This window comes from Fusarium mangiferae, assembly GCF_900044065.1.
Source record: "Fusarium mangiferae strain MRC7560 genome assembly, contig: FMAN_scaffold003, whole genome shotgun sequence".
Taxonomy (NCBI): domain Eukaryota; kingdom Fungi; phylum Ascomycota; class Sordariomycetes; order Hypocreales; family Nectriaceae; genus Fusarium; species Fusarium mangiferae.
The window spans coordinates 2,198,653-2,222,296 of NW_024573923.1; the positions used below are offsets into that span (position 1 = coordinate 2,198,653).

Below are 23,644 nucleotides of genomic sequence, written 5' to 3' on the forward strand. Positions count from 1 at the left end.
TCAATATTCATCAATGAGTACCTCCGTGTATAGCTGCTTGCGGAGGGACAAGGTGTTGATGATCGTCCCCTGCTGGTTTCTGTACACCAGTTTTAGGAAGCCCCTCACCCGGACTGGCGTTCGGATCCTGGACTGTTGTTCCAGACAGATCTGCTTGAGCTATTCGGCCATCCTGCACTTCGAGCTGATCCTGAAGAACAGCCCCAGGTTGTTCAGCAACTTGCATCCTTTTATCCTTTGCCAATATTGCTTTCACTAGACCGCGCGCCCCTTCAACTATCACATCTTGCCGGTCCCAAGCCAAGAAACCTGGAGTTCCAGGCGCTCGGTTGAGGTGCACGATGTGGTACTCCCTGTTAGCCCAGCCAGGGCAAGAGTACATGATCTTTGCAGGTCGTGGGAGTGTTCGTTGCTGCTCAGCCTGATCCTCGTCTCCAGTGAAAACGGTAATGGCAACCTTGGGTTTCTTAGTCGTCCTTTTTTCCTCCACAGGCTCGATCTCTGACGCGCATTGAGCCCAGAATCGCAGAGCAGCCTCAGGGCCAGGTAGCCATATGAGACAAGTGAGAGTGATGATGTCTTTAGGTGTGAGTTCCTTCTTAGGACCAAGAGTCCGGAGCAGTTTCAGCACATAGAGGAGGAGGCCTGTCGGAGAGTCACACAGCGCATATGACGGCGTGTTTGGTTCAAAGTCACTGCGACTTTGCCGTCCCAGGCTAACAGCAGACTTCTTCTTGCTCAGCTGCGGCGTCTTCTGCTTCTGTATAGCCGAGAGGTCGTCCTTGGAGTAGCCCAAAATTGAAGAGCCTAAGAGTCGAGCAAGTTTCCATTTTAACCACTCACTGGCTGAGCCCGAGAGTGTAGGGCATGTCAGAGGAGGTGCAATAAAATGAAACCCTAGGCATGATTCTGAATAGTGGATTGAGAGGTGCCGAGCCAGTCTCCAATCAATAGCAGCAGGCGAAATTGAAGCAGAGCCGGCGTTACTTCCGACGTAATGTTCGTATGATAGTCTCTTCATCAAGCTGTCCAGTAGCTGAGCTGTTGTAGAAACAGGGGGTGCGTTAGAAGGAAGAGCATCGCTGAAACCCAGGCCGGGCAAGGCCGGAATCACAACATGAAACGGCTGGTTTGCACCAGCATCTTCAGGATCACTCAACGGCTGAACCAGGTGACCTAGCGACAGGTTGGTCAAAGGGAAAGGAGGTATTAAGAGCAAAGGAACAGCGTTAGCATGAGGAGAGCGGGCATGAATAAAATGAAGCCGGACTGGCGTTGATGAAGTAGAAGTTTGAAAACTGGTTCTGAACTGGGGAAGAATTTGGTTCAGCTCTTCTTCGTGATTCTGCCATGAGAATGATTCTTGCCTAGGTACTATTCGTGAGCCTCGCCCTACGCAGCTCTCTCATAGAGCTACTTACCAAAAGTCAACAAGAGACTCAACTTGAGGCTTTGGCTCCCACCAATCATTTGAACGAGGCTCATGAGGCAGCCGGGTGAGCTCTAGTTTCTGTCGCGTGATATCAAGATACTTGCTTGATACCTATAAAAAAGTAAATGGTTAGTAGCTCCTCGATCGGTTGGTGTCACTCGTTGAGGTACTCACACGGATACGATAAGGCTGTACCTCATCGCCGGAGTCTCCGGGTTGCTGTTGAGACATGCTCAAGTGTTGTATCAGCAGATTCAGTTCTGCTCGACCTTGATATGATGTAAGAAGCCCCAGCTTCAGTAGTGACCAAATGAAGCCGAACGAAATTGAATAGCTAGCAAAGGGCACTTTGAGACAGGTGAGAACCGAGAAATTAGGAAATGCGACCGACTGCGAGTTGCATCAATAAGCTGAGTTGCTTTCGTGTTGAACCGTAACCCGGCCAAAAAAACAACAGGACCTGGACCCTTACAACCCACCCTTCAACAAGACCCTTGTCGCGATAGCTGCTAGAATTAAGGGACCTTGGGACGTGGCTGATGACCACTGTGGCTTTAGCGTATGGGGATCACGGCACAAATGGTCCGGGACGGCTTATCATTGGCTGTGAAAGTGAAGCTCCCCGGTCGGTGGTGGCGGTGCGTACGAGTCCCCCTTGCACCCTTCGGAAATGATCACTCCAGGCATTAGACGTGGCTTTGCTTTGACCTTGCAGCTTTGCTGGCATAAATCACGTTGTTTGCCTACTTCTGCCAACTTTTGCTTTTGAAAACAAGGAATCCAATCGGTGTGGAACTGTGCAGGAGGGTATTTCCTAGATCCTGTTGGCTGTGGCTGGTCCCGAGTCAAATTAGCCACCTCCATCCCGACGCGCCACATGTTAGCTACTGCGCCAGTAGTCAAAACTTGAAACACCAGCTGATGAGACGAGGATGAACAGCGCATGTGATTATGTGCATAGAAAACAGCATGACCTGAGCCGCTCTGATGCAAATGCGAGTTTTTGATTGACTCCAATCCGTACCCAAACGCCTGTTTCTAGACTACCCCGCCGATTCGCTTCCCATGTACCATTCGTTCTCTTATCCTACACGATGAACACTGTTGGAATCAATAAAGGCAGATCATGAAACAATAGCCTCATGCTAGCAGCTGCTTAGCTTTAGGACTCAGCGCTCCCTCTTCAAGGAAAAGTTGCCAAGCAGTGCAGAAAGTTCTAATTGCTCAACTAAGGGTTGTTGAGCAAGCGCCCGCCCTTGCTGAACTCTTCGTGTGTTCTCCTTAATTGTTTCGCTGTGGCGCCTGGCTGCCTCCCTGCGGCCCGCCCCGGAGGTTGATCTGCCCTATCCGTGAGACAATGTTACTACCGACAGCGTCAACAGCCCCTCGAGGGGATGTCAGTGTTGGACCCTCCGGGGCTGTTTCTTGGACCCTGAAAAGTTTGATAGCGGTACCATTCCATATGCCCATAGTTCCTCTGGAAACCTGCATCTCGGTTGTAAAGATAACCCCCCATAGCAGAGACTCATACCAACCCAACGCCAGCTGGGACCATTCAAAAGAATGTACACGGGGAGCTGATGGCTCAATGCCAACAACATGGACACCTGAAATTCGTCGTAGTGTTTCTGGTGTTGGCATATCGGCTGTTAATTCTTGTCGCGGCAAGAGGGCAGACACTTGTTGAATGACTGCCAGGATTGTGTGGAGAGGCAGTTCGAGCAGCCAGCTGTCGATCCAGTGGGCCGAAGGCTCAAATGCCCCTGCCTGTGATTGTCCTGATATCGAGCGCCCGCCTAGGCTGGTGGTGCTGTTTTGCCGCGAGAAGGTGGGAACACCCGCTGGCATCTTGCCACGAGCCTTCTCGGACATCCCTCGCAATTGAGTTGGGACGGCATCCTCTACGTTGGGGATCGATGACCTCCGGGACGGGGCTTCACTTGACGTTGACCGTGCAGGAGTCTCTTGCCGTTCCTCATCGTCACTGTCATCGTTGTCGTCATCGTCGTCATCATCGTCGTCGTCTCCAATCGCGAAGGCACCGTCTTCTGGGACTTCTTCCAATGACGAGTGCCGTGGCTGGGCGCTGTTTGGACTCCTCAAGCTGTCAACTGAGCTGCGCACAGATGCAGCATCGAATGGATCAAAATGGTGTCCAGAATCCTTTCTTCTTCTGTTCCTTCTCTCAATTTCCTCTTGGCCACTCTCCAGAGTGAATGAGCGCAAGGCTTCAACCCTCTTCTTGTTTTTGAGGATAGCAAATGCTAACTCAGGGTTCTTTGGGTATTTGTTCTCCAGTATTGAGCTAATAGATTCCAGCAGTGAGTGGAGCAGAGCGTGATTAGTCTCATTTGCAAGTAGAAACGAAGGGGAGGACATGGAAGAGAACAGCTGCATCAGTTTTGCGCTGCTAGTGCTGCTCAGCCCCTCAAGATAAGGTGCGATGTTATTGATCACCGCCAACAGAGCTGGGTATATTGCCGATAGCTTCCCTTGACTTGAAGTGATCAGATTGTAAATTGAGTGGATAAGAAAGTCCGCATAGGTCCCTCGGAATCCCGGTACTCGAATAGACGTTGGTAGACTCTCCTGCCCCTCGAAGTACTTGTTCAAGTTGACGCCAAAGTTAGTCTCCACGCTTAGAGTCTGGAGCAAGAAAGCGCACATGCGCACAACTCCTTGCTTGGTAGCATCGTTCTTATACTCAAGAGCATAGAAGAGGGCTAGGACTACAAAATCATGCGCTCTTTCGGTGTCCACGATGAAAGATCGAAACCTTTTGTTGCATTGAAGGATCTCCCAGAATAACATCAGTATTTCAGGGGCAAAGTGGCCGGGTGACTGAGAACCTGGAAGATATGAAGTCTTCTCTTGAAGTGGTTGGTTTAGAATTCGAGTCATCCCGTCCACAATAAACTGAAAATCTTGTGGCCGGTGGAGTCGGCCTAGAAAGTGACGATAAGAGTGTTTAGGCGATGGGTTCGATGGGTTCTCAGGAATAGGGTACAACAAGAGCACCAAGAGGAACTGCAGTGAGTATGTCACAAGCATCTGCTTGCCGTCCTTGAATACAAGGGTGTTATAAGGCACGCGCCACGTAGCAGGGTTGTATTTCAACGTCTATAAATGAAGTCAGCATCAGTACTTCGAAGCCTAGAGATCCTAGGTGGACCAACTGTGTTGAGTAGGGAACAAAGCACAGAGAGCACGACTTGCTTGTCTGGACAAGCACATAAGTGTGTCAACGTCCGTACGCCATTCTGTGGCAGGACACCAGCAGTCATGTACAGGCTCTGGCCAGAAAGCGTCAAGAGAAGCCGCAGAATCTCTGATCGATTGCTTTCATAGTCTTTTGTTGTTGCAACAGCTGTGTTGCAACCCACCCCACTCTGCCAAATCGCATAGCTAACTTTCGGTCGGCCATTGGGTTGTCGTGGTAAAGTAAGATCAGAAAAGAATAGCAAATCGACCAGCGTGTCTACCAGCTCTTCAGCAAGTGGCTTGACCTCCTCGAACTCGGCAGTTTGCGTCTTGCGCTCAGCCTCCTGAGCTTCGTCAAAGAGGATCTCGTTCGCGATAGCCCCGTGCCGAGTGCGTTTCCTTCGTTGAGCCCAGAAAAATTGTTTCTCCCAGTCACTGAGAGATTCCTTTTCGTATAGGTAAGGTAGGATACGTGTGAGTACTCGGATACAGTTCAAAGCCTCGCGTTCTGGAGCAAGTTCAGGATCAGGGAAAGATGGGTGATGACGTAGTATGAATAGACGAGAAGTGATGGCTAGGATGAGGGTTTCTAGGTTTTCGAGTGCTCGATCCCGAGTTCTTCGAATGTCGGCAGGTGTGAATAAACTAAAGACATCCTCAGAAGACTCAGGAAGCTCCCAAAACTGCGTGATATCATGTCAGTAAACGAGTTATCCATGGAAAGGTAAAGTAGGACTTTGGGTGGAGCAGGCGACGAACAGAGGTCCAGTATGCATCATCCGCTGGGATATGCCGTTCTTCTGATAAACGAAAAATGCCCCGTTTGAAAACGAGCTTTGAATCACTCGCGCCCATTGCTATCGCATGAGAAGATGCCGCGAGAGTCTCTGCGGTGGGTGTCCTCTTTGAACCTTTAGTTTAGAAGGCTCCGGAAATGACGAAGTGTTGTGGCTAATGGTTAAGGTAGCAGGTAGGTGCATGCGATGGATCCTATAGGGAGTGATTGACCAATCACGTGTCATACGATGTATCGTCCGACCCGATATTATACCGGAGCCGTTGATGATTCAATATTTTTTTTTCTGGATCGGCGTCACTTGCGAAGTCTTTCCATCTTTGATTTTGGCCAACTTTGGACAAAGTTGATCGACTTCGTCAAAGACGCCCCGATGCTTCGACTACGGCGTGGGATACCCCCCGCGGCCACGTTTGCGCATATCTGTCGGCCCCATCTACGATGCCCGCGACAATGTTCACCCCTCCGGTTATTTGCGACAGAGACTCGCCCGGACGACACTTCGATTCCCACGCCGAAACCCGCCCCTGATTCCGAAGATGCGCTCAATTCAACGAAGACCGCCTCGGACAAGACTGGAAAGGGAGCGAAAGTCGCGGAAAGGAAAAAAGAGGGCAAAAAGAGAAGAGCAGCTCGTCTTGAAGTAAAAGGATCTACAGAGGGGACTACTGAAAACGATATCAGCGATGCATTGGCTGTGGCTAAGAGAGTCTATGGTATCGACAAGTCGAAGAAAAAGAAGAAAACCAAGGGGTCCAAGCCAAGGAGTCCAAACGAACAACAGAGGACTGATAAAGCCCACTCATCAGAGGCCAGCTCTGGGGTAGTTAATCAGCAGACTGGTACCTGGGCATCACTGAAAGAGAAGTTGCAACAAGTGCTGGCTACAGAACCTTCGAAAGACCAGACCGCCCCCCAAGAAGATCATACCACTCCCTCCCCCGAACTGGATCAGCATACCATAGCAAATAGCCATGAGACAGAGCCTAGTGCAGCAGCTCCACCGTCGAAGAAGAAGTTGAAGACTGTCAAAAGGCAGAAGAAGGCTTTGCCTCCAGTTTACACCATCAAGCCCCAATACCTCAAGTTGAAAGCAGTTGAAGAAGAATCTAGGAGAAGCGTCCCCAAGCTAGCCCATCAACTGGACAAGGTTCTTTTCAATGGCGGACCCTACCAACTTCAAGATCAGCGGACCCGGGTTTACAACTTTGACCCATACCTTGCTTCAATTATGCCCGTTGATGAGTTTGATTTCGACGCTCTGAAAGAGTATGTGACATCCTCCAAGGACAGTCGGTTGACAGACTTGTGTGCCAAATATAAGAAGAAGTACTGTGGTTCAACATCTAGTATGACGGCCATGCTCTCCCAGTTCCACTTTCTTCTCTCAGCGTGGAGGCCCTTGAGTTTCAGACACTTATCCCGCTCTTTCGAGGTCGAGTATGATACGTTCACCGTGCTGACCCGAGGTCCTGCTGCCGCATTCGCCCGTTATAAAGACGGTGTGTATGCTATTGACGCCGACAAAGAATTCGACACAGCCAACGTTCTGAGCATGCTGGGGAAATCAATGGAAAAACTTCTCACTCTCAACAAACCCCACTTCGAAAAGTACAGGAGAAGCCGTTCGCATGAGTTATCCGAAGAGGAGAAGAATGCCGATGAAGCATTCCATTTCTCCACGCTGGGTGATTTTATGATGCGGTCGCAGCTGGATGCTTATGATCCACGACTTCCAGGAACGGGCATGTTTGATCTGAAAACCCGTGCAGTAGTTTCCATCCGCATGGATGTTGGAGGCTATCAAAAAGGGGTTGGATATGAGATTCGTAGCCGTTTCGGTACTTGGGAGTCTTTCGAACGTGAGTACTACGACATGATCAGAGCGGCGTTCCTCAAGTATTCTTTGCAAGTGCGCATGGGCCGAATGGATGGTATATTCGTTGCGTTCCACAACACACAACGAATATTTGGTTTTCAGTATATTAGCCTCGAGGAAATGGACGAGGCTCTTCATGGAACTGCGAACCGCAGTGTGGGAGACGAGGAGTTTAAAGTCAGTGTCAAACTCTTGAACGATCTTTTGGACAGAGCTACGAAGCGTTTCCCTAAAAAGTCACTACGTTTACACATCGAGACTCGGCCAACAAACCCCCCTCTCACTTATTTCTTCGCCGAGCCTGTCAGCGATGAAGAGATTCAAAAAACCCAGGAGAAGGGGAGTGAAGCCGTGGCTATGTTTAAAAACAACATGTTGCGTATTCCACAGGATGAAGAGAACAGCCGAATGAATGACGAAGCTGAGCCCCAGACTAAGAAAGATACTCAAAAGCTATCATCGACCGAAAGACAGAAGTCGTGGGATGAGATGATGGCCAAGGTCGACCAAACTGTGGAGGATGACGCCGCCGGCTTGGATAGTGTGCGAGAGGCCATCGAGCAAGCTCTTGAGCAGAGTGGTTTGCTGACTGGGAAGCCCGAGCTGGAGAGAGAAACCTACATCAACGAACTTGTTGAGGCTTTGACCGAAGAGTTGAAGGACAACAAAGAAGCAGCCAGTGAACTTGAAGACACAGCTCAGATGGGATTAGCAGAAGACAATGCACTGGATACGAGTGAATCCTCTTCTGAAACCGAGGATGCACTGCTCCCATCCATTGAGGCATCTGAAGGCGACAATTCCAATAATGACGTGGATTCTAAAGATGTGGAATACGCTGGGAAAGAGACAGAGCCTGGCCTAACCGAAGATGTCGAGACTAGGGCTGAGGATGAAGGGCATAGTTCCATAATTAACGACGCTGTCGATGGAACTGACATTTCCTTAAACAGCGACGACTCAGCAGATGCTACTCTCAAGGACCTTATCATCAAGTTTGCTCAAGGTGTTGACAACAACCAGAGCAATCTGGGGACCTTTGAGCGAGTTTTGTCGGAATTGGTGCGAGACCAGAAGGAGCCGGCTAGCGAGGTTGATGATAGCAACACAGCCACCATTGACGTTTCTCCAGCAGAATCTGTCAAGACCCCTGGAGCAGACAAACCCTCACTGACAGAGGAAGAAAGATCCGACGAAGAAAGTGACAGCATACCAAAGAAGGACATTCTTGGTTTGTATGTCACAGTCCGCAACATGGTCGACGGCGAGGTCGTGGAACGTATCTCGTGCTCCGACCATGAGGAACCAATCAACTGGAAAGTGGAATACACAGTCGTGGAGCTTCAAGCAGACAGAGCGCGTAAAATTTTGAAGGAACTCAAGAAGCGCAGGAAGAAGGCGCTTGTATCAACCCCTGAGGATCGCGAGAGGGAATGGCACAGAATGTGGGGGGGAACGCTACCAGAACGCACAGAAGCTGGGAGGAAGTACAGAGACTCGGTCATGCAGAGGGAGGAACAGACAGGCGTTAAGCTTGCATGGGAAGCTGACGCAAGAAATAAGACTAACATGAACAAGCGGAAAGAGGCGCATTCGCGTAAGGGCTCGGAAAAGAGAGGTCGGTCGAAGGAGAAAACGAAGACGAAGAAGGGGGAAAAGACATCTCCGATAAAGGAGTAGAACAGGCCAGCTGCAAAAGGAAGAATGCTGTGGGTATCCAAAAGCCTGCTTGAATTGGAGCAATGTGCTCCTTGTATCATTATCTATGGCGCAGATGTATAACTCATCATCATCGGTCTTGTATATTACATTTGTCTGGTTTTGAGGCATGAAAAGAGGTGTACGAAATAGATGTATGTATGGATATGAATAAGAAATAATCACGCAACTATTGTATACGTTGAGCCTCTGCCAACGTCCTTGATGGGCGGATTTGAGATCGGAGTAATTAGTTGTAGTTGTTGGCTGGTTGGCTGCTGGAGATGAGACATGGACCACCTCAGCGGTGACGTTTTCCTGTCTACCTAGGTACATACCATACCGACATTATGCACTCGTGTGATTGCTCTAATTGGGTCATGTGGCCGTTATAGTGGTTACACTAAGCCGATTTTGGAGATGATTTGTTTAAGATGACAATAAGTTGATGGTCTCTATGGTTTACTTGTGTTGTATAAACAAGTTCAGTGTATACCTTGTTCCCTATTTCGCCATTTCTGAGACCAACCGTTTTCCCCTTTCTCTCACATCGACAAAGATGCGCATATCAACAACTCTCCTACCCTGTCTTGGCGCCATAACAGCGGTTATCGGAACTGACGGAGAGGTTGTGGTGCCTCAAGGTCTCAATGAAAACCAAAAGACTTTGTATACAAATGACTGGGCAGATCGAATATGGAAACAAATACAGAGTGTTTCGTCTTGTTCGGGATGTCAGGTGAGTTGCAACTGGTCATGAATGTGACTACAAAGAGCTGAAGATGACGGTGTAGGGCCTTTTAGTGACTTTCAAGAGCCTTGCGAATCTGGGGGATCGACATTTTATCAACACACTACAGGACGTATGCAAAAAGTCAAAGGTAGCCTAATAAGTCCTTATAAGATACAAGACTCTATTTAACAAGTTCAAGGTCGAGGATGCAGATGTTTGTGATGGAACCATCGAGCTTCAAGGGCCTATTATAGCCGAGGCGTTGCGAAACGTTGCCATCGGTTCAAAGACTTCGCAGCATTTTTGCGTAACATTTCTAGGCCTCTGCCACTATCCTGCTATAGACGAATGGGAAGTCCCTGTGCCTCCTGACCACTTGCACCGAAAGCGTCCAGTCTCGAGCGGAAGAGACCCTATCAAAGTTGTTCACTATTCCGATATACATGTTGACCAGCTCTACACTGAAGGGTCGAGTTCAGAGTGCAACAAACCCATATGCTGCAGGTCAGTAACGCCTTTACCAGTGCTTATGATGCTGTTCGTTGACTTGAGAAGACCTTTCACAGAAAATGACGAGCCTGGGAGAGCGGTATCTCCGGCTGGACCATATGGGGAGCATACTTGCGACTCTCCTGCTTCTCTTGAGCATAGCATGTATGAAGCAATCAAAAAGTTGGTACCCGACGCCGCTTTCACGATTTTTACGGGAGACATTATCGATCATTCAATCTGGAACACATCTTGGGACTATAATGAGCACCAAAGTGAGCGCCCTTCACTCAAATACTTCACCAAAAAAACTAACCTATCAAGTTATTCGATCATATGAGCATATGGATAGACATCTCGGTATAGTCTACGGAACAGCTGGCAACCACGAGTCTCATCCCACCAACGCCTACCAGCCTAGTTCCATCGGCGATGCTTCCTCGTGGATCTATGACCTTCTCGCAGGGACATGGTCTCGTTGGATCGGGCACGAATCAGCCTCCACAGCAGCAAGAATCGGCGCTTATTCAACAAAATATCCCAATGGTAACTTGCGCGTCATCTCTCTCAACACAAATCTGTTTTATCGTGGGAACTTCTGGCTTTTCCAGAGGAAGATGCTGCGCGATCCCAGCGGGCAGATCGATTGGCTTGTCGAAGAACTCCACGCTGCTGAGAAAGCCGGAGAGCGTGTCTATATTATTGGGCACATGCCGCTGGGCGACCGGAACGCATTCCACGATCAATCGAATTACCTGAACCAGGTAGTGAACCGATACTCAGCAACCATCGCAGCCATGTTCTTTGGTCACACCCACAGAGATCACTTTCAGATTACGTACAGTGATACTCCGGGTAAGACCTTCAACAATGCTCTAGTAACATCATATGTCGGCCCCTCACTCACGCCCATGTCAGGAATGCCCTCTTTTCGTGTCTACGATGTTGATCCCGTGACGTTCGCTGTCCTCGATGCAACTACTTACAGCGCCGACATGACGTCTCCTACGTACCAGACTCAAGGCCCCATGTGGGTAAAGTATTATTCTGCAAAGGAGACATATGGCCCACTCACGAACCCTCCCCTAATCGACGATACGGCGGAGCTCACCGCTTCATTCTGGCACAACATCACCGAGGTCTTCGAGAGGAATCAGACGGCCTTTGATGAGTACATGCTACGTCTCAGCAGAGGCTGGGTACAGCCAGAATGCACCGGCGAATGTCGGTCGTCGCAGATCTGTATGCTACGAGCGGCACGGAGCCAGGATGGCTGTGACATACCAACACTAGGTTCCTCGTACCATACAAGGATGCAAAATGTTGCAGAAAGAGATGAGTGTGGCATCTCGGTTTTACAAGCGACTTTTTCAGCCTTGGTGGCCAAGGAGGGAGCTTTGAAGATTCTGCAAGAGATTTTAGTAGGCCTGAATGTGAAGTTGCATGGATGATCAAATATGTCTATTGTGGCAAGAATGGTACTCGAAGCCCTTCTCTCAATCCGTCAGGATGCGGTCTAGATATCATAGATATGATACAGGATAATGAAGCATATCTCTAGCCTTACGTGTGGTCTGTGCCCCTATTCTCCCTCTTCCACTGCTCTCCTAGCTCTTTCACCTCCTGGTTTGTCTTCATTATAGACTCTCTGGCTCCAGGCCAAGGCTTGCGACCTCGACCTGTGTCAAACAATCTGTAAACCGCTGGCACATCAGTTCCGTCCATAAGCAAGTTGTAAAACTTTCGGTCGTTCCACCACAGCTTCCAGGCTTCCCAAGTGAAGCACCCCAAGCGATCGGTGACTCCTGTACCTGCTGCTTGGTTCAGAAACTCGTAAGTTGGCTTGGCCCTCCACCGAAATCCAGGATGAGGAGCCGGGCCTCTCTGGAGTGTCTTGACAAGATAATCATAGTGATCATCAATATCCCTACGCCTCTCTTCGGCAGACGGCATGGGGTAGTCTCCAGACCACAAGCTCGCCAGAGCCATGGTAGTGAGATCATAAAGTACGAATGGAGGTCTCATGATAATCATATGACCAAGAAAAGCCAACGACTCAGGAAACTGTTCCGAGACGAAGCCATGGAAAAGACGTGCAAACTTGCTTTCCTCGCCGTAGAACTTGGTCGCTTCAATCCGCTTGTGGTGGTCAGGGGCAATGGCTGGGTTGGTCGGATCCCCAGGGCCCTTGACGATAGAAAAGTCATAGCCATAGCCCGAGCAGAAAATGATGGCATCGACGTCTTCCAAAACCGTGCCGTCCGTAAGAGTAATAGTCTTGGGACCAGTTACTTCCTTGATGCCCTGGACAGATTTGACTGTGCCATCTTTGAGGTTATCGGCCAGATGCTCGGAGAACAATGGAACTCGATGTAGGACTCCATCAACTGGTCGGGTACCGAATACTTCCTTCAAATGTGGCCATTCTTTATCTCGCATATTGATCATCATCTTGGTCATGAGACCTGCAAAAATATTCGGCATGATGTTGCCTATTGTTCTCACACAAATAGACACACGACGACTCAATGTGTGCTCAAAGGCCTTGCCTTTGACTCTCCTGGGGAGCTAAAAAATGATCAGGATCTGAAGCTGTAGTTGACTAGAGCTGGGGTTCTTACCACGAAGACGGTGCCACGATGGCTAAGATAGACCTTGTTGGTCCCAGCTTTGACCAAGAACGAGGTCGAATCCACACCAGTTGCCCCAATACCTACGACAACCACGTTTTTGCCCTGGTACTTGGAGGCGTCTTTAAACTGACGGGAGTGAATTGCATCCCCAGAGAACTTCTCTAGACCTTTCACGTGGGGGAGATGGCGGGTATTGAGCATGCCTGTAGCGACAACTACACGACCGAATGTTCTGACCTCTCCAACCCCCGTCTCAACATCCTTGAGAAAGACCCTCCAGGCTTTTCGTGGCTCATCGCGTTCTATATGGTCGACTGAGACTGAGAATCGTATGTGCGGATACAGGCCAAACTGTTCGGCGTAAGATTCGAAGTATCTTTCGAGATCCTTCTGAGGGGGGTGCACAGGGAAATCTAGAAATACTATGAGCTCCACGGCCACAGGAGCAATGTACGGCTGGCTTACCATCGGGCATAGGAAAATCAGTAATGGAACACTGGGACCTATTAATATTGCGATCTGTCCCCTTGAAGAGAGAAAGAAACATACGCATTGCTTGGAGGTGTTGGCTGTCGTGTACTCCAATGCAGTTGTCTGCTCGATATTGTTTGACGCATGCCATGTTCCACCAACGTACTCTTGTCTTTCAAACGCTTTTGCGTTGAGCCCCTGTTCGCGAAGGTTCTTCAGAGCTAGAAGACCAAGTGGTCCTGCTCCTACGACGCAGATGTCGGAGTTGAGTTCTTGATTCTGGGCATCCATGATTCAGTGAGAATATTATCTTGATATGGGTCTAAGAAGAACGTACAAAAGTGCGTATCTCTGCTCCTTTATATTCCCACTTTCTCTAAGTACCTATTTGATATTAACAACAGGGTAAAGATCCGAACTGCCGCGCGAGGTAGTGATCGCGCTTGATGCTGACACTTCTGAACGGCGCCAGAATGGAGGCTGTCAGCTTTTAGATCATCACATAGGGTTACGACGCGTAAAACAGAGGAGGTAAGCTGATTCCAACCAGTAAAGAACTACAATTGCCAATGGAGCTGCTTATTATGAAGAGTTGGGATGTATCCGAGAAAGTCTCCGGAGCTCTTTGATATTCGCACCAGCAGGGGTGTGAGATTGTACTTCCACAGGTTTTATGTGTCCGGCCTATCCCTTCTTCTGGGAGACACGTCTTCTCTTCTATGTTGATAGGGTATTGAGAATGTAGCATGGAATGTGAAGGCGAAAGAGTCTGTCTGAAGATATGGAACAACCTAAGTGGTTGTAATACACACTTGGCCAATATCAAGATGATATTCCTGCTGTTGTGTGCCTCTATGGAACGGTTATATGGATCACTTTAAGATTCAAGATGTGATTAAGGAAAAAGTTGACACATTCTGACGGTCATGAGAATGAGGATGCTCAGGCTTGGGAGATGTTGGGGGGATACGCATAGTTGTGATTAGAAGTTATCACGAGCAATTTTTGCATGAACACAAGTACAGTTTCGGTTAAGAGAACCTGAGATAGTGGCAATAGTGATTGCCACTGTAAGATGAACGAGTGAAAAACAAAACACGGATTGGTAAATATTGCTGGATGCCAGACAAATGGCTCATCTCGATGTGATCTGCTCGGTAGATGGACTTAAGGAACTGGGGACTGTACCAGAAAATTGTCACAAAAAAGCCTAGGTACATATTTGAGCACATGGAGGTTTTCGGCCTCCTAGACAAGCCGCTTTGGAACCCAACATATAACCTCCATGATCTGGCGGCGATGGAGCATATCGAGAGAAAACTTATAGACCTTTTGGTAAAGCTATAGTCAACTGGCAATGCCAAGTGCGGTATTCGTCCACGGATAGGAAGACAAAGTAAACCGCTGCTCATGGCGCAAAGAATTCATAGGCTGGTGTTCTTAGCAACTGAAGTTGAGAAATTTGAGGTTTGGGTATCCAAGACTTACCGTAAGGTAGTTGTATCAAACAATAAGCCCAGTGTCATTTATCTAAAGTTGCTCCGAGATAGCTGCATGTAGGTATCTGTCCAGGACTGGGCAGTAGGTATACATTAGGAGGAAGGGCAGACGCATCAGGATCGGAATGGACTACTTATAGCAAAATCAAGTGAATAAATCAGCTATTTCATGAGTTATTCGGTTGCCAACAAAGAATTTGGGGCCCTCAAGGCATTCCCCTTCTTCTATGTAGGTACGGAGTACCCTCGAATTCATGTCGACTGGGCACTGAGGTCAGTAGCGCTGTTGTGCATAATGTTTCAGTACAGCCTCCGTCCAAGCGCTAACCTATAGCTCAGCTATGCCCCCTAGGGGGGGAAAGAAAACAAGGGACCTTGATCCTAAATGACAAAAAGGCTTAGGTGATATAGCCTAAGCTTAGGATAGCTTTTGCTAAGTTTATTTTGACAGCCCACAGTAAGGTTCGCTGTTTTCTTGCCCCCCGGGGGCCCCATTAGAGAATTGGCTCCCATCTACCTTAATCAACAACATACTCCAGATCTCCCACTTACACTCCTCTGAGCTTGAAACCAAAAAATATTTATCGCAAAAAAGGCATCAACTGTAGCTTATGCTCGGCATTCGTCCTACTCTTAAAGCGAGGCGTTCCCTGCTGGATCTGATCCGCACCAGAGGCGAAGACGACGACGACGACGACGACAACAGCCAGCGAGAGCAAGGGAGCGACATTGACGACGATAGCCTTAGCTCAGGCTCCGGGGCCAGAGGGAGCCGTTACAGAGGGAGCTTCAGCGATAGAGCCCCTGCGCCTCCCGTTAACGTTGCTGCTGTTCGAGACCCCACCCGCAAAGCATCGTCATCATCCTGGCTCCACTCAAGAGCTGGGAAAGCAGCAGCAGCTCTAGCGTTGGTGGACGTAGCTCGCCAGGTGCCTCTGCCAAACTCTCCACCACCATCTCCATCTCCATCTCTGTCTCCATATTCACCTTCATCAACACCTCAAACTTCATCTCAGCCGCCTCCTTCGTCAACCCTCTCCCCCGGTTCGACAGCATCTTCCATTCGGCCTCAGTCGCCGCATTCTCCTACCTCTCCTCATCTTCAATTAGACAACGCGCCAGTTTCGTCGTTGAAGATGCCTCCTGTGCGTTGATTCCCGACCTCCCCCAAGCTTGCTGGCGACAACGCGGCGCATTTTATGCTGCTTGGTTCTCGATACTGACTTACGACCATCTGTAGAAAACATCAAAGGCTGCGAACAACAGCAGCAAGACCAATGAGGAAGATGGATATCAAACCGGTATGTTCTTTAACCAAGTTCAGGCACCTTGCGGTGTCGCTAACACTATCTGCAGGTAAAATCTACTCCATTTCTGGGTCAGTACCTACCGTTTTCTTCAGCCTGCGATCTGTTCTCGATCCCCAAAAATACACTCGAATCGATATTTTGACTGTCAACATGTCATGCTGACTTTATACAGTCCCGTCGTCGTGGCTGAGGACATGATTGGTGTTGCCATGTACGAGTTGGTCAGTTGCTATCATCCTTCATCGTCATCATCCGCCACGATCTAACCCACCGCTATTGCAGGTCAGAGTAGGACATGACAACCTCGTTGGTGAAGTTATTCGAATCAGTGGCGACCAGGCCTCTATTCAGGTTTACGAGGAGACATGTATGACAGCCCATGATGAGACTCCAACAATAACAAGCTAATCATCATCGCAGCCGGCGTCAAGGTGGGTGACCCTGTTACCCGTACCGGAAAGCCCTTGTCAGTCGAGCTCGGTCCCGGTCTCCTCAACGGTATCTACGACGGTATCCAGCGCCCCCTCGAGGCTATTTCCAAGATAGCCAAGTCCATTTATATTCCCCGCGGTATCGCCGTCCCCGCCCTCGACCGCGAGAAGAAGTGGGAGTTCACACCCTCCGTTAAGGTCGGCGACCACCTTTCTGGTGGTGATGTCTGGGGCTCTGTCTTCGAGAACTCTTTCCTCGCAGACCACAAGATCCTGTTCCCTCCTCGTGCACGAGGAACCGTTACCAAAATCGCTGCCAAGGGCGAGTACACCGTCGTCGAGAACATTCTCGAGGTCGAGTTCGATGGCAAGAAGACAGAGTTCCCCATGATGCAATCCTGGCCTGTCCGAGTACCACGTCCCTCCAACGACAAGAAGTCCGCCGACCAGCCCTTCATTGTCGGTCAGCGAGTTCTCGACGCCCTTTTCCCTAGTGTTCAAGGTGGTACCGTCGCGATTCCCGGTGCTTTCGGTTGCGGAAAGACTGTCATTAGTCAGTCTGTGTCCAAGTTCTCCAACAGTGACGTTATCGTCTATGTTGGTTGCGGTGAGCGAGGCAATGAGATGGCCGAAGTCTTGAAGGATTTCCCCGAGCTCACCATTGAGGTCGATGGCCGCAAGGAACCTATCATGAAGCGAACTACCCTCATTGCCAACACCTCGAACATGCCTGTCGCTGCCCGAGAAGCCTCCATTTACACTGGAATTACTGTTGCTGAATATTTCCGCGACCAGGGTCTCAACGTGGCCATGATGGCTGACTCCTCTTCCCGATGGGCTGAGGCTCTTCGAGAACTTTCTGGTCGTCTAGGAGAGATGCCTGCTGATCAGGGTTTCCCCGCCTACCTGGGTGCCAAGCTTGCCTCGTTCTACGAGCGAGCTGGTCGCGTTCAGACTCTGGGTTCTCCCGAGCGCGAGGGCAGTGTCAGTATCGTCGGTGCCGTCAGTCCTCCCGGTGGTGATTTCTCGGATCCCGTTACTACATCCACTCTGGGTATTGTGCAGGTCTTCTGGGGTCTCGACAAGAAGCTTGCGCAGCGAAAACATTTCCCGTCCATCAACACATCGTTATCTTACAGCAAGTATAACACCATTTTGGATAAGTATTACGAGAAGAATTACCCCGACTTCCCTCGACTCCGCGACCGCATCAAGCAACTTCTGTCTGATTCCGAGGAGCTCGACCAGGTTGTTCAGCTTGTTGGAAAGAGTGCCCTGTCTGATCCCGACAAGATTACGTTGGATATCGCAGGCCTGATCAAGGAAGATTTCTTGCAGCAAAACGGTTACTCGGACTATGACCAGTTCTGTCCTATCTGGAAGACAGAGTGGATGATGAAGCTCATGGTGGGATTCCACGATGAAGCCCAGAAGGTCATCGCGCAAGGCCAGAGCTGGGCCAAGGTACGAGAGGCTACTTCTGACCTGCAAGCCAACCTACGACAGTTGAAGTTTGAGGTTCCCACCGACGGCCAGGATGTGATCTCCAAGAGAGTAAGTTGTTCTTTGGTGGCAAACACAAATGCATGTGCTAACTCAAATTCTAGTACGAGGAGATTCAACAGAAGATGACAGACAAGTTTGCGGCCGTCATGGACGAGTAATGTAATACTAACGTTGCATTACTGGTTGTTTCTGTGTTGAAGCTATAGATAGGTCATGCTGGGGGATTGGTCAGAAGATGACCGGTATTCGATTACTGTTTGCGCCGCCCCATAGTCTAGTGTACTCGCTCAATATCAATTTGTTCTAAATACAAGGCCACTCACTATATGTCGTTCATTTTTCACCAGATGGTTTGCTGAAAGCACTACCTACCTACGTAAGAGAGGATTGGGGATTTAGTGGATCAACGACGGGAGGTAAAATGGATGGACTGATGTGGGGTTTCTGCAGGTTAAAGTGCATTCAGCGTCAACTGCAAGAAATATTGGCGTATTGTTAGACCTGCAATGGAACTAACGCGAGTTCTTAAGCAGTCCTAGATGTACTATTGCTTGAAATCTATATTAAAGTTTAGGGCGATTTCAACAAACTGAAAGCTCAAGACCCTCAATCACCTTTCAACCAACCCCTCACAACCCGAACGATGTCCGAAGAACTTCAGGATGAAGTTGAAGCAATTAATTCCATCTACGGCTACGGCAGCCTCGTCCCGACAGAAGACGACTCCTCTGTATTTATTCTCAGACTGCCAGGCGATGCATCCTCTCTGCGTCTGAAATTCCCGTCCGATTACCCATCTAACCCCCCCAGTGCCCTCAGTACACACCACAGTTCTGGTGGTGTCAAAGGCGCTGGTGCTCGTGACCTGGGACTCTTCCGAGTCGCTCTGGGCGAAGTATTTCAAGAGGGCCTTGTCTGTCTATTCGATGCCGTGGAGGAGTTCACACGGCGTGCGGAGGAGCAGAAACCAGAGCCTGAAAGTGAGGCCCCAGCTCCTTCGACACCTAAAGAAGAAGACTATGAGCAACCAGACTTTCCTCCTCCGGAATGGGTTCTATCCGACCTTGTGACAGAGTCAAAATCAACATTCTTAGCACATGTCGCACGAGTGACTTCGCCTGATCAGGCTCGATACTACGTCCAACTTTTGCTCTCATCAGACAAACGCATACGCAGCGCCACGCACAACATGACAGCATGGCGGATCCGTGGGCCCGGGGCTACGAGTTTCCAGGACTGCGATGATGACGGCGAGACAGCTGCCGGTGGAAGGATGTTGCATCTGATGCAGGTCATGGATATCTGGGATGCCATGGTGGTGGTGACGAGGTGGTACGGCGGTGTTCAGCTAGGACCTAGAAGGTTTGCGCTCATCAATGCCGTAGCTAGAGACGGGTTGGTAAAGTCTGGATTGGTAAAAGAAGAGAAGCAGGAGAAGAAGAAGGGGAAGTGAGCAGTGAGGTCCTGATATCATGATCCCTTTCCTTCAAGTCAGCTTACCGTTTGATTCTCAAGGGACTGGTTTCTGGAAACGGGAATGGTTGGTAAAGACCAGCTTAAAAGATGCGTAAGGTCACGGTAAACAATGTCTGGCCAAGGATACTTTATAAGACGGTATTTTAGTGATAGACTGGACAACCCCAAAGCGTCATCATTGCCAGGAGTTCAACCAACAACATGCTTATGAACAATCTAACTTCGAGTACTTCCAATATCTCAAAAGCAACAAAGGGCCATGCAAATATAACTGTGGGACTTTCACATGCATACTGCGCGGTATGGGAGACGGATTTATAACATCAGCAACAGAGTGTTTCACTGGATACTCCAACATGGGCATCAATATAGATGCCAGGCGCATCTCCATGATCTCTTCCTCTGGCAAAATAGTTATTTTCTCAAGTCAAATAATGATACAGCCCGGTTTCTTAGAAAATAAACGCCATCTCCGTTGCGCCATTGGTCATCTGCTCATAAGTTGTGAGCTTTCCATAATTTTACATCGTTGTGACAGTATGATCTTCTATCGCACATATATTGATCAAGCTCAAAGCGTCACAGCTCTTCACTGAGCAATGGCTTCAATATACCCATGGCCCTGACGGACTGCTCTTCAGAAAGAATCACAGCACCTGCCTGAGCAGTCGAGAGATAAGATAATTCAGAACTCGCCGCTATCTGGGTGTCTTGTACGAGTATACCGGCGACACCGCAAACAATACCCGTGGCCTCCAGAGGAAGAGTTTTCAAGTCCAGGAAGATCGGTATCAGGCTAGCATCTGTGTCCCCGACGAGAGAGTCGCCAAATATGTCGAGAAGATTCTTGTCGAGCAGTAGGGATGGCGGGTCATCCTGAGCAAGAGTGACAGACATGAATCGAGGCTGGGAGACAAGCGCTGAGATGATGCATGTATAGAGCTTCGTGTCCACATTGTCTGCCCAACTTGGTCGGCGGCCATTTCCTGTTGCGTGACGGCTGATTGAAGGCCTTTGGTGGGTGAAGTTTGCAAGCTGCGATGCTTCGCGACCTGAACATTGCACTAGCTCAAGCGCTTCCTCAATCTGGGGCGCCACATGCCTCTTTTTAAGTGTACCAAAAATGCGTGTTTGCAACTCAGCGACATTGAGAGGGAGACCCTCATGAGGCGGAGAAGTTGCAGACAGCCCATTGCCCTGCTTGTGATTGGCGGCGGAAGTGATGAAGTTGGACTCGTTGTCGGACAGCTCAAAGCCTTTTGCGATGAGAGACTTGACCACGTTCTCCCGCTCCTTCGTAGGGACTAGAATGAAGTCTGAGTAATAGGTCGTGATGAAGAAGATGGGGATACCAGCGAGGGCCAGCGGAGAGGTCAATTCCATCACACGACCACCCGCATCAAGCCCAGCACTTATGACTGAAAGTACCATATAAGATTCTTTGGAAACGGAAACAGTTTTCGCAATGTCGCGCGGCATCGCTCTAAGGGCTGGCTCGAAGACATTCTGAGCCCATGAGGTGTGACAGACAACCGAACACTCAAGAGGAGTGATGCTAATATTCAGAAAGCCATGCTGACCATCAGGTGTGAGTCCCTGCAATTCGTACTCGGGCGAATCGCGCGGGCCTCCCGTTCCCTGAGATTGTGGCAGAAGTACTCGGAGAATTGGCTGGAGCAGGGTCGAGTAGAGGCTGAGGGGAATGTGAATCAGCGTATATGTGCCATCCTAGAGATAAAATGTCAGGATCGAAGTAGTTCTTTGGTGAGTTGCTCCCAACTGCTGCCGCTGCTGATAGACCAAAGGGTCGATTCTTTTGCGGGGGGGCGTAACACTTACAAGAAATGATACCTGCGCGTTCATGATGAACGGCTAGCATTGGAGAGGTCCAGGGCCCTTGTGTAACGGGATTGGGTCAAGGTGAAGATGGAGCGCAATGCGAATGTTTTACTGTTGGCAGAGTCAAGCTGCTTGTAGCTTGCGACAAGTCGGCGCAATGTAGAAATCGAGTGACTGACTGGCTGACTCGATCATGAAGATGTTTGGTCTCAGCGTTGTTGCAAGGTTTGGGCTAATAAGCCGGAGAGCAACAAGAGACAAAGGAGCAGCCAGTGTCCGAAAACCCGGTAAACTTTGATTTTGGTTAAGAGTGCAGACAAGATTTGAAGGCGAAGATGTTTGCGAGGGAATTGAGAAAGGTTGGAGGTGAGTCCAGACCAGACGATGGAGGGCACGATAAGGGTAAACCCACGTTATTAACTCTCTTCTGATCTTACCTTTTAAAGAGTAACTTCAACTGCTCCCAAGTATCGCTATCTCTAAGCCGAACGGGAAGGGCACGTCCCTCGATCGAGCCCAGCCCTGCAGGCAGGGTTTTGCCGTCTGAGACCAGGTCCGGCGCCATGGCCAACTTGGGGACTAGTCCAGTTGGCCGAGTTGGCTATGACGGCAGAAACGTTGATGGACACGCATAGGTGGGGTATCTTGACTGGTAGCTCTTTTCAGAACTCTGAGGTGGCTTGGCTTTGACCTCTCTCTCTCTCTGCCAGCGGCTTGACTTTCAAAAACCCTGTTGGCAGCTCAACTCTTATCAAGCTCGACGTGCTCTGAGCATTGCCGCTTGCCTGCGCGTAGTGCTCCCTGGGCAAAACATTGATCAACGTTATCCACGGGAGATGGACAGATTCGCGTCAAGAAAGACTCTTGAGGGCTGCTTAGTTGCAGATCTTGGCCTAATGTCCGATGCACATACATAGACACACATTGCTTCTGTTCAGGTACGGTAGAGCCCGTAAATAAAGTGCAGATGGCATCTATGATTGTGGCCGAGGTCGTTCCACGACAGCGACTGCAGGAAGCATATGGCCAAAGCTAGAAGGAATCAGCTGTCCTCCATCTGAGCATGTCTGGTTTGTGGCCCCTTGAGCACAGAGCACCGAGAAATGCACCATGTAACGCTGCCGCATGACAACCATGTTCTCACTACGTTGCTATTAAAATATGATATTTCTTCGATATGAGTGCGTCACAATCGTCCTGAGATCGGCTCGTGATGTAGGAGTCAACGACGAACGGATATTCTGATAGGTTCAGGCCCCTGAAGCACTCTCTTAAAGGAGTCCATCCCATCTGAGAATCAAGTCGGTTTTGGTGCGTGGGGGCAGGCAAGAGGTGAGCTGCCCTCTTGACTATCCTTGCACTGACTTGGGAAGATCGGAAGAGGACGAGATCCTTGTGTTGTGGTGTAGGAAGTAAGTAGACGAAGTAAGGCAAAAGTGGTCACAACCCAGAACGTGAACCATGGGCCTTGACCTACGGCAATAGTCAGGAGCTAGATGAGCTGCATAGTAACGTTTTCTGACCGTAGTCCCTTACAGAATTTGAATTACCAACTTGACAACTGTCAAGTTTTCACTTTCTCACTCCTTTTCACGTCCCCGTGAGGGATATGGAGTTGCTGCTTGCCTCGATCAGCTCAACCTCTGCTAGTGCAAAAGCCAGCCAAAGAGCAGTATTTTGTTGGTTCCATTTATAATAAGCAAACGCTCCTTGAACCTGAATGCACTCATCAGGCCAACGACAGGGTTGTAAAGAATGACGATGTATAGGTGTTGGTTGCTGAGGAGAATGAGGTGAGCTTCATGGATTTTCGGCTAGAGCGTGTGATGTTGCCGTAAGTGAGGCGTCCAAAGATCATCCTCCTTGGGTAGGTTGGTCTGCAAAGGATGGGGATCATAGGTACCTTACCTTCTGCTCTCCAGCTGTAAAGTAACAAGCAATTGGAAGCCACTTAGGTTACCGACCAGCAGCTAGGTACCTTAGGTACTTACCTTACCTTGCTGTGCTTCACCTTTTCACCGTCACATGTGCATCTCTAATCGGACATAAAATGCCCTCCCTTTTCTTCACCTTGGAAACCTCACAATTCAGACTTGTCATTTTGGAGACCTCCATGGATCCAGCTCGGGTCAGCTCCAACAATAGATGATGGACCCTAGTTACAGGATCCTGTGGCTTTCCACAATTGGAAACACCCTAGAAACCCCAGCTTTCAGGCATCCCAACTGCCAACGTTGGATCGGTATGGCCG

General features: G+C 49.4%; 8 protein-coding genes across 8 annotated transcripts; 4 read left to right on the forward strand and 4 right to left on the reverse strand.

Annotated features, from left to right (window-relative positions):
• Positions 1–10: 10 nt before the first annotated feature.
• Positions 11–1,663, reverse strand: FMAN_04414 (uncharacterized protein; the record flags this gene model as incomplete). The annotated part of the gene is made up of 3 exons (XM_041828880.1): positions 11–1,367; positions 1,422–1,543; positions 1,607–1,663. The coding sequence occupies 3 exons, from the start codon at positions 1,661–1,663 to the stop codon at positions 11–13; spliced, it is 1,536 nt and encodes a 511-aa protein (XP_041679699.1).
• A 1,050-nt stretch (positions 1,664–2,713) lies between these two features.
• Positions 2,714–5,488, reverse strand: FMAN_04413 (uncharacterized protein; the record flags this gene model as incomplete). The annotated part of the gene is made up of 3 exons (XM_041828881.1): positions 2,714–4,552; positions 4,609–5,316; positions 5,393–5,488. The coding sequence occupies 3 exons, from the start codon at positions 5,486–5,488 to the stop codon at positions 2,714–2,716; spliced, it is 2,643 nt and encodes an 880-aa protein (XP_041679700.1).
• A 314-nt stretch (positions 5,489–5,802) lies between these two features.
• Positions 5,803–8,988, forward strand: FMAN_04412 (related to PET127; the record flags this gene model as incomplete). The annotated part of the gene is made up of 1 exon (XM_041828882.1): positions 5,803–8,988. One exon carries the CDS (start codon positions 5,803–5,805, stop codon positions 8,986–8,988), a length of 3,186 nt encoding a protein of 1,061 aa, XP_041679701.1.
• A 577-nt stretch (positions 8,989–9,565) lies between these two features.
• FMAN_04411 (uncharacterized protein) lies at positions 9,566–11,679 on the forward strand (the record flags this gene model as incomplete). Its single annotated transcript, XM_041828883.1, has 5 exons — positions 9,566–9,745; positions 9,801–9,887; positions 9,939–10,243; positions 10,295–10,503; positions 10,553–11,679. 5 exons carry the CDS (start codon positions 9,566–9,568, stop codon positions 11,677–11,679), a joined length of 1,908 nt encoding a protein of 635 aa, XP_041679702.1.
• A 112-nt stretch (positions 11,680–11,791) lies between these two features.
• Positions 11,792–13,623, reverse strand: FMAN_04410 (uncharacterized protein; the record flags this gene model as incomplete). Its single annotated transcript, XM_041828884.1, has 3 exons — positions 11,792–12,796; positions 12,850–13,364; positions 13,413–13,623. 3 exons carry the CDS (start codon positions 13,621–13,623, stop codon positions 11,792–11,794), a joined length of 1,731 nt encoding a protein of 576 aa, XP_041679703.1.
• Positions 13,624–15,442: 1,819 nt separating this feature from the next.
• Positions 15,443–18,236, forward strand: FMAN_04409 (putative H+-transporting ATPase, vacuolar, 67K chain; the record flags this gene model as incomplete). Its single annotated transcript, XM_041828885.1, has 7 exons — positions 15,443–15,976; positions 16,072–16,132; positions 16,188–16,209; positions 16,314–16,362; positions 16,424–16,508; positions 16,562–18,126; positions 18,180–18,236. 7 exons carry the CDS (start codon positions 15,443–15,445, stop codon positions 18,234–18,236), a joined length of 2,373 nt encoding a protein of 790 aa, XP_041679704.1.
• Positions 18,237–18,721: 485 nt separating this feature from the next.
• FMAN_04408 (uncharacterized protein) lies at positions 18,722–19,531 on the forward strand (the record flags this gene model as incomplete). The annotated part of the gene is made up of 1 exon (XM_041828887.1): positions 18,722–19,531. The coding sequence occupies one exon, from the start codon at positions 18,722–18,724 to the stop codon at positions 19,529–19,531; it is 810 nt and encodes a 269-aa protein (XP_041679705.1).
• A 602-nt stretch (positions 19,532–20,133) lies between these two features.
• FMAN_04407 (uncharacterized protein) lies at positions 20,134–21,417 on the reverse strand (the record flags this gene model as incomplete). Its single annotated transcript, XM_041828888.1, has 2 exons — positions 20,134–21,282; positions 21,394–21,417. 2 exons carry the CDS (start codon positions 21,415–21,417, stop codon positions 20,134–20,136), a joined length of 1,173 nt encoding a protein of 390 aa, XP_041679706.1.
• Positions 21,418–23,644: the final 2,227 nt, after the last annotated feature.